This window comes from Phalacrocorax carbo, chromosome Z, assembly GCF_963921805.1.
Source record: "Phalacrocorax carbo chromosome Z, bPhaCar2.1, whole genome shotgun sequence".
Classification (NCBI taxonomy): Eukaryota; Metazoa; Chordata; class Aves; order Suliformes; family Phalacrocoracidae; genus Phalacrocorax; species Phalacrocorax carbo.
In genome coordinates, this window is record NC_087548.1 from 66,736,663 (window position 1) to 66,750,668 (window position 14,006).

The window sequence follows — 14,006 nt, forward strand, 5'->3', positions numbered from 1 at the left end:
CAACTTACTCCACTGTATTACTGTTTTTCCATCTTTAGTGATGTCCCACTGGAATATGGCATTTACTTTCTTTACCAGCTCATTTCCAGACTCTTTTAGACGACGAGCAATTTCTTCAAACACAAGCTCACACTGCAGCCCTGCAGTCTTAAAAAAAGAGTGAGTATGAAGAACTGAAAATTGATACTCCATTAAAAAACTACTAAATATGTGTATTAGTTCAAGTACTGTGTCCAGGAAGGTCTCCACTGCAGAATTATTACATGCAATTGAGATTTCTTCCACCACAAATAATCACCTCTAGCAACTGTCACCATTAAAGAGTACATTCAAGCAGAAAATGCTTCATGGGCTCCTCCTTGAGAATTATTTCAAATCTTGCTTTTGCAGTTTTTGTCATTTATCACTACGATTTAAGATATGTTTTATAATGAAGGTTTTAAGGGCTTCTAAATTGCCCTTTATTCCCTTTGGAGGGTAATCATTGCAACTTTTTCCATGGTGAATGGCATGTTAGTTTTTAGACCACAAATGTATTTTTACCAGCACATTACTTTAACTTGACATGAAGGATGTTCAAAACATACTGTACTATGAACACAGTCAACTCCAGCATAGATACAACGTGTTTATCATTTAAGAGGGGGATTAGCTACATTTACATTTTCAACTTTTTCAAAAGTAGTATTTTGCAAGCCTTTCATTGTCTTTCTTTAACAAATATTTGTACTGGATAAAATGCTACTCTTTAAGAAGCTGTGCCGGTGACATTTTTCACATAGCTGGAATTAGAGCAAAGAAGCTTTCATAGCTTTAGTTGTTCTGCTGTACCTACCTGTACACCAGAACGCAATACTCCTCATGCTGCTATTTCATCACCTCTTTAATTAAGCGTCACGTTTTCCGTTACATAAGAGTTCCTGATGACATCTAAATTTGCCAATCTTCACTCACTCAGGCTAGTTTCCCTTGGTGGAGGTCTACCTCTGTCAGCAAAATTCTGCCAAAGCACTTTAATTTTCATAGTAAGCTTAAAGAAAAACCCCTGTTCTGCCCATGTTAAAAAAAAATCTCTACAATTATTCCACTGAAAAGTTCTAATGTTTATGTGCTTGAACTTCAAATGCAGATTTGGCAAGAGTTCAGAATGCCCGACGACTAAACAAAGCTAGCAAAAAGAAACAGGTTCCAGAAATATATCACAAGCTTTATATGAATGCCACTATCTCCATACTTCATAAACTTTAATGCTTTAAAGTTTCATCCTTTACAGGCAGGAATCAATGGGGAAAAAGATGTAGTTTATTAAGGTAATGCACTGCGCACCCGTGTCTTTTGGACCACATTAAGAACTCAAAACATCCTCAGCATTGCATGTACAATTCCATCTTTTGTGGCAAGTCCAGTACCCAAGGCTTAATGCATGCATGCAGAGAATTTTTTAAAATACATATAATACAAAGTGCATATCATGTGTTAGGCCTAACCACATGCATAAACAGCCATTAAAGCCTCCTTTCAAAATGATTAGATGGCATAACTGTTCTTTTCTATGAGTACACGATCTCATTTTCATTTGTTCCATTCTTCTAATGCTTTCCTGCCACTCTCCCCATGTGTCTCTGAAAAAATTGAGAAAGGTCACACACTGTGTGTGTGAATAAGTTGACATTTTACATTGAGTTTGAGGCCTGTAACATCCACAAGATAAAAACAAAATGCTTATTTTACAGCTACAGCCCCAAATTATAGGGACTAATTTCTTAAGTTCATGAAGTGCTCAAAACTTGTGGCCCTCACTGGTGTATGCCTCACTTGTTTTGTAACATACAGCGCAATGCTTATTCTGGCAGTTCAGCTGGCATCGAGAACTTCAAAATTCATCAGCCATCCTGTGTATCTTAAAACATCTGTAGTTTTCCCCTGAAATAGATCCATGAACCTCTGTACCTTAAACAAAATGTGTGTGTTCACATATCTTAATTCATATACTCATCTAAGTACTGCAAATAAGACTTGTAAGTGATCTAAGTATTTTTACATGTGTTTTGTACAAAAATAAAGCCTAACTATGCTGCTTTGCAAGTTAAGATTTCTGTTGCTTCCCCCTACCTTTGGAGACTCTGAAGCAGAAGACTTATCCAAGGCTGGTACTATATCCACATAGCCCCCTGCAATAGCAACTTCTCCAGTCTCTTTGACCTGCGGTGGGGGAAAAAAATTTCATTAAAGAGGTAACATATTCACACAAAAATCACAACAGAAGGGGAACCAAAGAGTCTTCCTTACATTTCAAAATCAGAGATTAAGAAAAGAGAAAAGATAAAAGTTCCAGAGTGAAAAAAACCACCCCATAAATGCACTGTAGTCTTGAGGCAAGTTGGTATACCATGCTTTGCAAACAGATCTTAAAATGATATAATTACTTGATTTTTAAAGAATTATACCTATATATCGCTGTTTTTTTGTTCACAAAACAGTAGGAAAACCTTATTTATCTGAAAATTTACATCCAGTCTTGTAACTTACTGTTAATGTTACTTCATGAACAGTTCTGAGAAATATAGTGTTCTAAAATGTTTTTGCTTGTGGTAGATGTGCAGTGGTCAAAAGAGTTCATCTAGACAGTTTCACTATCTCCATATGCCTTACACTGTAACTTGCACTAGGAAAAATTTTTTAAGTATTGTAAAACCAGAAAGATTACAAGAAGAAAGATGAAAAATACCTGAATGCCCCTCAGTTTTAATTTTTTGAAATAGTTAAGTCAGAGAAGAGATTTGGTTTCATTCTGGCATTATCTTTTTAAGTGGTCTGAAAAACCATTCTGACCTATGGCAGCAAACAGAAGATTGCAAAATGATTCACTGACAATGCATGTAGAGATATATGATAAATAGCCAAGGCAGAGGGATACCCACTATCACAGCCTATCTTATTGCTCAGGGGAAATTAATACAGAAAGACCACAAAATGACAATTATTCAAATAGTGCCTAAGAGCTTTTCACCTGCTGCCACTGCACTTCAGACAATGCTGAAGATGGATTTAAACCAGCACATCGAAGTATATGTCTACTTTTAGTTTGATTTAACCAGAGTTTATTAGCAGTGCAAAGATGGCTTTACTTTAGACTAATCCAACATGTAATAAAAAACAGAATTCTGCACAATTTGTTAACTGCTGAAACAAGGTGGTTTTCCATAATCCCATTAAACATTTTCATTTTTCTCCAAAGTAAGTTACACCACATTTGTGGAAAAAAGACCTGTAACAAAATCCCCCAAAATTCTACATAATAGCAATGACTAAACCAAGCATAATGACAAGTCCAGCCTTTAAACACAACAGAACATCCCACTCTGTTCACAAATTCCAAAGGGCTTGGAAGCATATAATGATATTCTGTTAATTTACACTGTACGTGCAAACCCTCAAAAGTAAATACCTGAAGTCTAGAAATTCTGTCAGGACTGGGTGGTAGTACCTTTTAAATACAGCTACACCACCTCTAGTACAGTAATATGCAAAGCTCATTTGAGGCACCAAACCATCCTGCTTACATATTTGTAACCAGAGATGGAGAGTTTTACATACCAGCCTTGATGTTGTTGTTATTCTGAAATTCTATAGCTGCTAACACCCATCAGGTCTGCAAGCAAAATTTACCTCCTTCAGTCAACATTTATTCCATAAAGATGTGTCCCTGTGAGAACAGCAATCTTACGCCCTTACGATGACTCTCCTCGTTTCCTCATTTGATTTTCCCTGCCCAGTCCTCCCTGCAGCTGCAACTATCACTGCTGCTGTACTCACTAGTCAACAGTTGGCTACATTTTTACAGAGATGGGGTTACAAAACTTGGGCCAGCCAAAGCAATATAAGTTGCATCTGCATATTGACAAATATGTCAGTCACACATATTGACTAATACCAGTAGTGAATCATAGTTTTAAGAAAGTGACATGATCACAGGATGCTACAACAGAAGCAATGAGAATTTACTTTTTGTGTCTACATGGAGTATATTACCCTTAGCTTCCAGTAAGTATCCTACCAAGAGTAGGAGAGAATTACAGGATACCCACACAAAATGCTAACGATGCCAAAGAAAATAGAATAATGCAAAAACTGAATTTATAAAACTGTAAACTCTGTTTCACTGTAGTAACTATGTCCAACTGCTATGAAAATTACACTTTTAAGTTGTTCCATGTGATGCAGTTTAAGTTTAACTCAGATTTATAGAAGTTTACATGTATAAACTATCAGGAATTGATTCAAGATAAACGAATGTTAAAAAAACTTGCATACACAAGGTTATGATTAGCTGCAGAAAACAAGTACAGACTATGCTGACCTGAGAATTACTGCTTTTTGCTCTTCCACAGTGGACAAACATAGAAAATGCAATACAATGAAATGAGTTCTCATATTATTTAATATAAGGAGCATATTATGTTCTATGAGTATAAATGGTATTTTCACTGGAATCTTAGTGACACCATAAGTAAAAATAATTCATTCTATTCACTTAATTTCTTTACAAAACCTTCTTCAATGGTGTGCTTGATGAGCCACTTTTTTTGCTTCCATGCCCCAGCCTTGTAACCAACACATCATTTCTAAAGGCCACAATGGTGAGTGTGTTCTGACCTTGGTCTGGAAATGGATTCTATTTCCTTCCTTCCACATTTCTGTTTGTAAAGTTTCCCCTGGAAAGACTGGTTTTGCAAAGCGAACCTAATAAAAAAAAAAAAAGAAAAAAGGGAGGGTGTGTGAGCAGATCTGTCATATGTACGTGCAAAGCTTAAAAGCATAGACTCCACTGAAATGAGAAAAAAAAACCAAAAATAAGTCAACCTGCAATGTAGAAAGCCTAAATATTTAAGTAAACATAGAGGCATTAAAATGCATGTAGCAATAACTAGAAGCAATTGTGGCAGTTAAGACACTGCAAAAGTCTCTTCCCCCCCAAAGAATTTATTATTTCCACTAAACCCAGAAAAATCAAGAAAATTAACTACAAAGAATGAACACACAGACCTTGATCGCCTTGAATCTGTTCACATCATTATCTGCAAACTGCTTCAAGACGTTTTTAGCAGCAAACCCAAAGGAGCATAGTCCGTGAAGTATAGGCCTCTCAAATCCTATTTCAAAAAGTAACATTTTAGCATTTGTAATATGAGGAATATGCATGTTGCTTCTACAAATATCTATATTTTATTCATAGTATTTTCTTCCAATAATGTTCTTAATCCTTTTTAGCCTAGTTTACATCACTGAAAAAGTGTCTATTTCCATTTATTGTTTCCTCTACTTTGAGGCAAAGGAAAGTGCTCACTAAGAACTGGCACTCCAATACTGCCTATGCTATGTAAGACCCGAGTAGAATTAGTCCCTGTCTGTAGCGGTAACAAAATTAAAAATGAGCAGATTGGCTGTTTTAGTATAGATGCATAGCCACACTAGATACACAGTTACACGTAAGTATGTATAAAGGGTAAGAGGTATTGGGATGATTAAAAAGAGGTGATACTAAGATTATTTGATGCTTCCAATTTTTAGTTCCTGTTCATGGTTGCTAGAAGTCTTCAAATATAGTGCACACTTCAAGATTAACTTTTCTTTATTTAGAAGTGGAAAAAAACAGTGAAAAGCTTTCAGACATTTTGAACACATCTAACAAAAAAAAAGAAAAAAATTTATAGTGTTTTTTTAATACTCATATTTTTGGTCAGGTTTCCTCGCATTTCTATGCTTTGTAGCAGTAGCTGAACATCGGCAGAGGATAATCTTTGTATTAGCGCTGAATCTTTTTCCAAGTCCTGTCAAAGTCTGACAAAATAAACCTTTGAAAACTGGCCTGAGATTTGTTGAAGTGCAACAGTTAAGTTTTCAAGATATTGCTTGTACTGAGTATGTTCTGATCCCTTAACAGGTTGCTCTGACCCAACAGAGCATGTGAACAGTAATTGATCACACTTGCAACAGCCCATGGATTTGAGACCAATCTGTCCAGCTTTGGCTCCGAAACCAGCTGCTTTGCCCGGAACTCATCTGCCATTCTTGTCTGCCAGAGTCTGTTTTTCCTGAGCTCTAAACAGCTCCTCATGGCATCTGCACAGCATGAGAAGTTGTCCCAAGGGACAACAGCTGGGAGAAAAAGGCTAAAGCAAAACCAAACAAACGAAAAACGAAAAAAAAGGAGACAGTAGAAAGTCTAGCCTGCAGAGAATGAGAAGATACAGAAGAAGAAATCATGTAATCACAGAGTAGTAAGGGTTAGAAGGGACCTCTGGAGATTTGACTATTTCCACAGAAGGAGACTCCACACCCTCCCTGGGAAGCCTGTTCCACGGCTCTGTCACCCTCACAGGAAAGAAGTTTTTTCTCATGTTTAGCTGGAAATTCCTGTGTTCCATCTTGTGCCCATTGCCCCTTGTCCTGTCTTTGGGCAGTACTGAAAAGAGCCCAGTCCCATCGTCCTGACACCCACCCGTTAGATATTTATAGGTATTGATGAAACCCCCCCTCACTCTTCTCTGGGCTGAACAAACCCAAGTCTCTCAGCCTTTCCTCATAAGGGAGATGCTCCAGTCCCCTCATCAACTTGGCAGCTCTCCACTGGACTTGCTCAAGCAGTTCTACGTCCTTCTTAAACTGGAGAGCCCAGAACTAGATGCAGCACTCCAAATGTGGCCTCGCTAGGGCAGAGTAGAGGGGGAGGATAACCTCCCTTGACCTGTTGGCCACACTCCTTTTAATGCAGCCCAGGATGCCATTGGCCTTCTTGGCCACAAGGGCACGTCGCTGGCTCAGGGTCACCTTGCTGTCCACCAGCACTCCCAGGTCATTCTCAACAGAGCCGCTTTCCCGTAGTTCAGCCCCCAGCCTGTACCGGTGCGTGGGGTTGTTCCTCCCCAGGTGCAGGACCTTGCACTTGCTCTTGTTGAATTTCATGAGGTTCCCCTGGGCCCAGCTCTCCAGCCTGTCCAGGTCTCACTGGATGGCAGCACAGCCTGCTGGTGTATCAGCCCCTCCTCCCAGCTTGGTATCATCAGCAAACTTGCAGAGGTCACACTCTAACCCATCATCCAGGTCATTGATGAATATAGTAAACAGGACTGGACCCAGCACAGACCCCTGGGGAACACCACTAGTGACAGGCCTCCAGCCAGACTCTGCCTCATTGACCACAACCCTCTGAGCTCTGCTGCTGAGCCAGTTCTGTTGTTCAGATTTCAGAAGAAGTCACCTTCAAGACAGAGACAATGAAGCCAGTATGACTCAATGCTGGGAAAGATGGGAGTTCTGAGATGCGGCCCAAAGGGAAGACAAGGCTAGCAGGAATAAGGATGAGAAATCAAAATTTTGACCCATTAGATTAGGAGAGGGGATGTGATGGACAGCCTAAAAGGAAAATGGGTCTGTTTTCTCACTATTAAGTATCCCACTCTGATCATTCTTCCATTTCAAACATTTTACAGGAAAGAATATACACACTTTTAATAGCACTCTGTTTTTTCTACACTGTGCACAGAGTATTTCTGAAAGCACAAAGATATCGTGCAGTCAATTTTAAAACAGATTACTGGCATTATTTTAACAGTATCAGTATTCAGTATCTCTCACACAGAATGTTATAGTGACATTTAGCTCTTTAGAAGCTTAGATCAATTCACCATGCAGGAACAAAAAAACACCACTATTTTCAGAACTCAGGAACAGAAAAATATATGGTCGTATCCTCCCCAGTGTTTTCTTTAAAGAACTAATGCATACTTAAACTAAAATCCAATCAAGTTACTTCTTATCTAGTCTAAAATTAAAACAAAGCAAATGTTGCTTTCACTTCCTAATATCTTGGAAATACTCACAAGCTACAGGAACAAAGGAACAAGAATGTAAACAGGTGTTTTCATGTAGTATATATCCTCTGAAACATTACCTACAGGAATGATTAACAGTAACCCTGGAATGACCTGAGCACATGACACTGAATGCTTGCTTCCTGTGCCTGCTGGTGAGAGCCCATCAAAGAGAACATTGACAGAGATTAAAGACAAGAAGGTGTGTGAATGTGCCCAAATGAAAAAGCTTTTGTGTAACTAGAAAAAAATATTTGTGAAATATCTCTACAGTCATTTTCTTCTTTGTCTGAACTTACATTTAGTGTAGGTATTTGAGTAGGAGACTGCCACAGTTCCAAAATCCAGTGTGGCAGTTTTCTATTCCAACAAAGAGACTACCTTATCTACAGAGTTAATTTCCCTTTTCACTCTGTATAAGTGTCAGTGCTCTTTGTGTGAGCAGGTAGAAAAGGTAAGGTTTTTATAGGATTATCATAATTATTTTAAACACTGGGGCTTCAATTATAAACATGTATTTTTCTCCTCCAGCATCTTCAAGAGTAATTGGGTGATTCCATCTAAATATTTATCCAAAATCATCAGCTGAACAAACAAACAGAATGGTTTAATGAACTGGGAAAATCTCTTTATGGACTCTGGTATTTGATTATAATTATTTATTAACACAAATTTACATAGAATTATGCAAAACAGTTAAACAAACAATTAGTATCTACTTATGAAAGGAGACGATTTGTGGAAGTATGTTAAGCATGATCTGAACAAGGAAGCTCTGCTCTATTTGTCTGGGTAAGAACACCATACAATGATACTCATATATTAAAAAGAATTCACTGGAAAACTGCAGACCAATTATTACAGACCAGTACTTTCATGTAAAGTTTATGATGATAGCATACATATTCAGGAAAATTTCCTAAGTAAATCAAATTACTGTCTGCCTGCAGTAATCACACTATGCACAGACCCTTCTTTAGTAGTTAACATCTCTGCAACAATCAGTTAGCCTATGGTCTGTTGCTTTGGCATGTATCATTACATAAATTAACAAGCTACTGTGCTAGCAAGAGGTGCAGTTAAGCAATTTCATAGAAAGAAGTGCTAACAAACTCCCTCTCTCCCATGCTCCTGAGATTCCTTGGGTTGAGAAGACTACACAGAAGCACAGAAAATTCCACCAAGACCAACATAATCTCAAAATTATTTACATGGAAAGAATTATCTATCAAAGAATTTATGTAATTCCTTTTGAAGCTTTTGACAGTCAATTATTTCTGCTTATGAAACAGAGATTGTAAAGATGGGATAGAGGTAACAAATAAGCTCTAAAAGGAAAATGGGGTAGGAGGCAGGTTTCCATCGTAGTTAAAGTCCAATCATCATTCTGCATTCCCAGCTACAAGAAGCAATGCTTTAAAGTGTCACACGTAACTTTGAAGACATCTAATGGTGACTCTAAGAACAGCTATAAAAAAAGCACTGTTTTTTCTAGCTTGTTAAAGACAAAAACTATTAAAAATAAATTTACACCATCCTTAGTCCAAATATTAATACAGTGGTATCCCTCAGCTCACCTCCAAGAGCAGCAAAACTTGGATCAATGTGTAAAGGATTCCAATCCCCACTCAGCCGGTATAAGGCAGCCTGTGGAAACAGAGAAAGAAAAATGGGAGTCTAGCTGTGCTTTGAAGAAACAAGCAGCAGTCACTCAAAAAGTCAGATTAATAAACTTATCACAATCAATTTTACTAGTCCTTAGATAACACACTCTACAACAAAGCAGGTAAAATAGAAATTAAATGTTATTGTGCAGACAAACTACTGAAGCTCCAGGGAAGCGTGCCAAGAACTGTGCGTGGTCTTTGTACAAAATAAAATAATCCCACTGCTCAATGGGAGGAACAACCAATGTACTCTGCTGACCTACAGATCCAGCTTGACTAAAACTTGGCAACAGTGATGTAATGGTTTTTCTAGAATTTGTCGATAGGTTCTTTAGCTTCAAGTATAATTTTAAAGAGTCTTCCCCCATGACAGATTCACCCACAATGAAAAAAAAAACTTACGTATTTTTATAAATACACACACTACCATGATTTTTTCAACATTTATCTTACAGAGACCAGAAATACCCTTACCCTTCCATTTTAAGAGTATCATGATTGACTAATCGTGATACACTTCTCTCTCACAATCTTCGTGGGTAGCTGGTCCCAATATTAAAAACAAACAAACAAAAACCCAAAGCAACATGCCAAGCTTTCCAGAATACTTCTGCTTCGGTAGTAAAAAGTAGGGAAATACAGATTTACTGTACTGTACATACTGTAACTGTGAATAAACCTGAGAAATTATTAAGAACATGGCTACTGTACTAGTACAGTTTTCTGTCTCTGGGTGGCCTTAGCCTTCTCATTATCAAATCTTATATTTGCTGGATGTGTACGGCCAGCAGTCCATAATATGAGAGGTATGACAAGCCAACCTGTACATCTTTCTGGTCTAAAAGCTTATCCCCTGGTCACCAGCTTCCACTGAAATCCAGTGACTAAATGACTGTGTAGTACTCTCCAGTACATTTCCAGAAGTACAAAGAAAATCAACACATCACATTAACTAACACTAGTAAAGATTTCAAAAATTTAGTAGTTTTAAATTATGGCATATATAAATTGAACATTAATTTAATTGAAAGAGCTTTTAAACTGAAAATAAATTTTATTTTAATTGAGCACATTATTGGCCTTTGGAACCCCTTATCACTACACATTTTTTTCCCAGCATTTTGGACTGGTATAGTAAAAAATGGTTTGTCTTTATCTAAATGAGGGTAAACTACACTAAATTCTGCTTGGAGGAAAGAAGCTAACAGATTCCTCAAAAGGGGGGGGGGGGGGGGGAAGATTCCGCAAAGGACTGATTTTCTGATACATGCCTGACACTGTTTTTTTCTATGAAATCTGAAGCAAAAGGCAGCATCACTAAAGAGACTCTGAACTCATGTTATCATTTTAATCCATAATCCATTTGGTTTATTTTTAATCTGTCAATATTGAGGTCCATTTCTTTAAGCGTATACAGCTTTCACACTAAGCTCTAATTCTCTCTTATTTGTCCTGGTAGCCTTCACCAATATAGTAAATGTTTCGAGTCTCAGTTATGGTGGAATATAGAAGAGCTTGTCACTGCTTCTGTGTGTGAGCGCTGGACACACGCACTAAAAACAGCAAGAAGTGTCCTAAACTACACCATAGCTTAAGCACACAAATCTTAGAAAGACAAGTACTAAGCTAATGCTTCTCCATGGCTGCTTACATTGTTGTTTACTCTTTTTTAAACACTTCTGAAAACAGATATATAAGTAAGAAGACATCACTGGATCTGAAATTTCTCACTGTAACTCTACTTTTGCTCAAAACACGTATTTATTATAGTTTGTTTTGTAAATTTTTTTTTGTAATTATCTTCTAACTGACCCTATAAATTCTTAGGAAAATAGTAGACACTGAAAATTTCATACTAATGTAAAACTACAGTTTAGATGGGTCCCAGATTGACCTTCCAAAAGGGACAAAGGAGAGGGCAAATACTTTGCTGAAGGAACAGAAAACTTGAAATTAATCTTATAGCATCACCAAGAAGTAGAAATAGCTAAGATATCTCACCTGGTGAGAAGAATAAGTCAAGCTTTCCTGAAGGCAGTATCCTCCAGTTCCAGGACTCTTCAGCTAGCAATCTACAAGCCAAATCAAGTCCAAAAGAGCAAGCCAAATGGACGGCCAAGTGATCCTATGCCACAGAGGCCATTCGATAGGGGGCACACAAGGAGTGTGTGGTGAAACACACAGTGCTGCTTGAGGGTGAAACAGGAAAGCAAACTATGATAATGTAAATATTTACACTCTCCTACACCACTAAGGCAGCCGGAGTGAAGTGATGAGCGGGAAGAGACACCTGGAAACGGGCTAACAATTACCATCCATGGAGAGCACCTGCTTCCTTCACTTACTTTTCTCTCTTATCTCAATTCTCTCACAAATAGAACAAAAATGAGGAACTGAGAGTGCCATCACACTCCCACTTGCACACATAAGAAACCCACAGCAGCAGGGGTTCAGAGAACAGGCACATACTGCTCTTCCGACATGCTGTGTTTTCACTTATCCCCACTCTTTCCCTGAGCCGTTGTTAAAACTGTTTTCACTGTTGAAAGGTAGAGATGAGCTGCTCTGACGTACCACTGACTTCTTTGCTACAAGCTGTCTAAGGCCTTATTGCCACTAATATCAAAGTTATAACACTATGAAAGAGACTTTTAGTGAGGAACAGACCCTTAGTTCCTTTTTTTTTTTTTTTAAATTAAAACCTCACTATTTAAAGAGAGTTGGTCTTGACAGAATTCTACAAAGTAGAGTATGACCCTTCATTACTGAGGTTTTCTTTCAAGAAAAAAAAATCTAACAGCAAATGGCCACTCTTGAGAACTATAATATAAAAATTGTCAGGTGTGAAATAATGAAATTCAATAATCAAATTACTTCTTAACTAAATCAAAATTCTAAGGTCCCACTTTCATTCTTCCATTAATTTCAATCTTTACAAAAGCTGTCAGGAGGCTATTTTCACACAGGAGCCGTTGTAATAAATTTTAATTCAAACTAAATAACATTTAGTTGAAGTACTGGAAAATTCTATTTATGTATGATAAAAAAAGACAATTTTTTAAGCTCAAATCTCAAATTTAGCTATGCAGCTGTTGCTTACTACAGCTGTAATAAGAACTAGACATTTATTTCAGGTCGTACTAAGCACTACTTGGAAGACAATACTACCAAATGCTTTTTCAAAATTACTGTAGGAAAAAATACTTGTGCTTCGCTAACAAAATGGATGTAGCATTTAGGAAATAATTAAGTTCAGAGAATTGAATGTAATCAATGTATTTAACCAAAAGTCTGGTGCATGACTATAGGAGACTCTCATAGCTTAACCCCACCCAGCAACTAAGGCCCACACAGCCACTTGCTCACTCTCCCCCAGGAGATGGGTAAAAGTGAAAAAACTCATGGGTTGAGATAGCTTAATAATTGAAATAAAAGTAAAATAGTATTAGTAATAATAATAATATTAATATACAACGCAAGTGATGCACAATGCAATTGCTCACCACCTGCTGACTGATGCACAGCCCATCCCCAAGCAGCGACCAATATCCCCTGACCAACTTGCCCCAGCTTATATACTGACCATGGCATCATATGGTATGGAATATCCCTCTGGCCAGTTTGGCTCAGCTGCCTTGGCTGTGCCCCCTCCCCTCCCAGCTCTTGTGCACGTGGCAGACAAGAGCATGGGAGGCTGGAACAGTCTTTGACTTAGTGTAAACACTGTTTAGCAACAACTAATGTATCGGTGTGTTATCATCATTATTCTCATACTAAATCCAAAATACAGCACTGTAGCAGCTACTAGGAAGAATATTAACTCTATCCCAGCTGAAACCAGGACAGAGACAATACTTATCTTTTTGTACTTTCAACAACTAGAGCGTCACTGGTCACAGCTGGAAAACACATAGGCTGAACTGGATAAAACAGTTACACAGCAGGTTATTACAGACTCAGCGCAGCAAAGTCAGGTCTGCCAACAAACCTCATTTACCAGAGTCTTCGGTATTACTCCCATATATAAATTATAATCTGTATGAGAACAGTATTGTTTTAAAGCCTTGTTGGCTCTAGTTTCTATATTCCTCCAATAATGACATTTCCTGAAGTCCGGAGTGATAGCATTAAAAGGAAAAGTGATGCATCCTTGGAGGATGACAAGAGTCAATTGATGTGGGGCATTAGACTGAATTCAGTCATAATATGGTTAGATTGTTCTCCAATTAATAACACAAACTGTCAGGCCTCATTTCCTAACAATTTAGGAGTTCTGCCAGACCACAAAAGAAAAGGCGATATCCAACCTGTCTATGCCAATTTTTCAGTCTTGCCTGCGGACTGCAATAAAGGTCAGTGGTAGCTAAAAGAAAAGGAAGCCAACTATCCATGTATTTTCCCTTCTAGCTAGGGAAGAAAAGAGCTCTTCCGAAGAGCTCTCACCATGTATGTGTGGGTATATGTA

At 37.9% G+C, this 14,006-nt stretch overlaps 1 protein-coding gene across 1 annotated transcript in view; it reads right to left on the bottom strand.

Annotated features, from left to right (window-relative positions):
• HSD17B4 (hydroxysteroid 17-beta dehydrogenase 4) overlaps positions 1-14,006 on the bottom strand; it is a 68,413-nt gene that overhangs the window by 11,274 nt on the left and 43,133 nt on the right. Inside the window, exons 18-22 of the mRNA XM_064437787.1 lie at positions 9,452-9,521; positions 5,047-5,153; positions 4,657-4,743; positions 2,113-2,202; positions 9-147 (exon numbers count right to left, since the gene is read on the bottom strand). Coding sequence (XP_064293857.1) covers positions 9-147; positions 2,113-2,202; positions 4,657-4,743; positions 5,047-5,153; positions 9,452-9,521 — 493 coding nt within the window. The remainder of the gene's footprint in view (positions 1-8; positions 148-2,112; positions 2,203-4,656; positions 4,744-5,046; positions 5,154-9,451; positions 9,522-14,006) is intronic.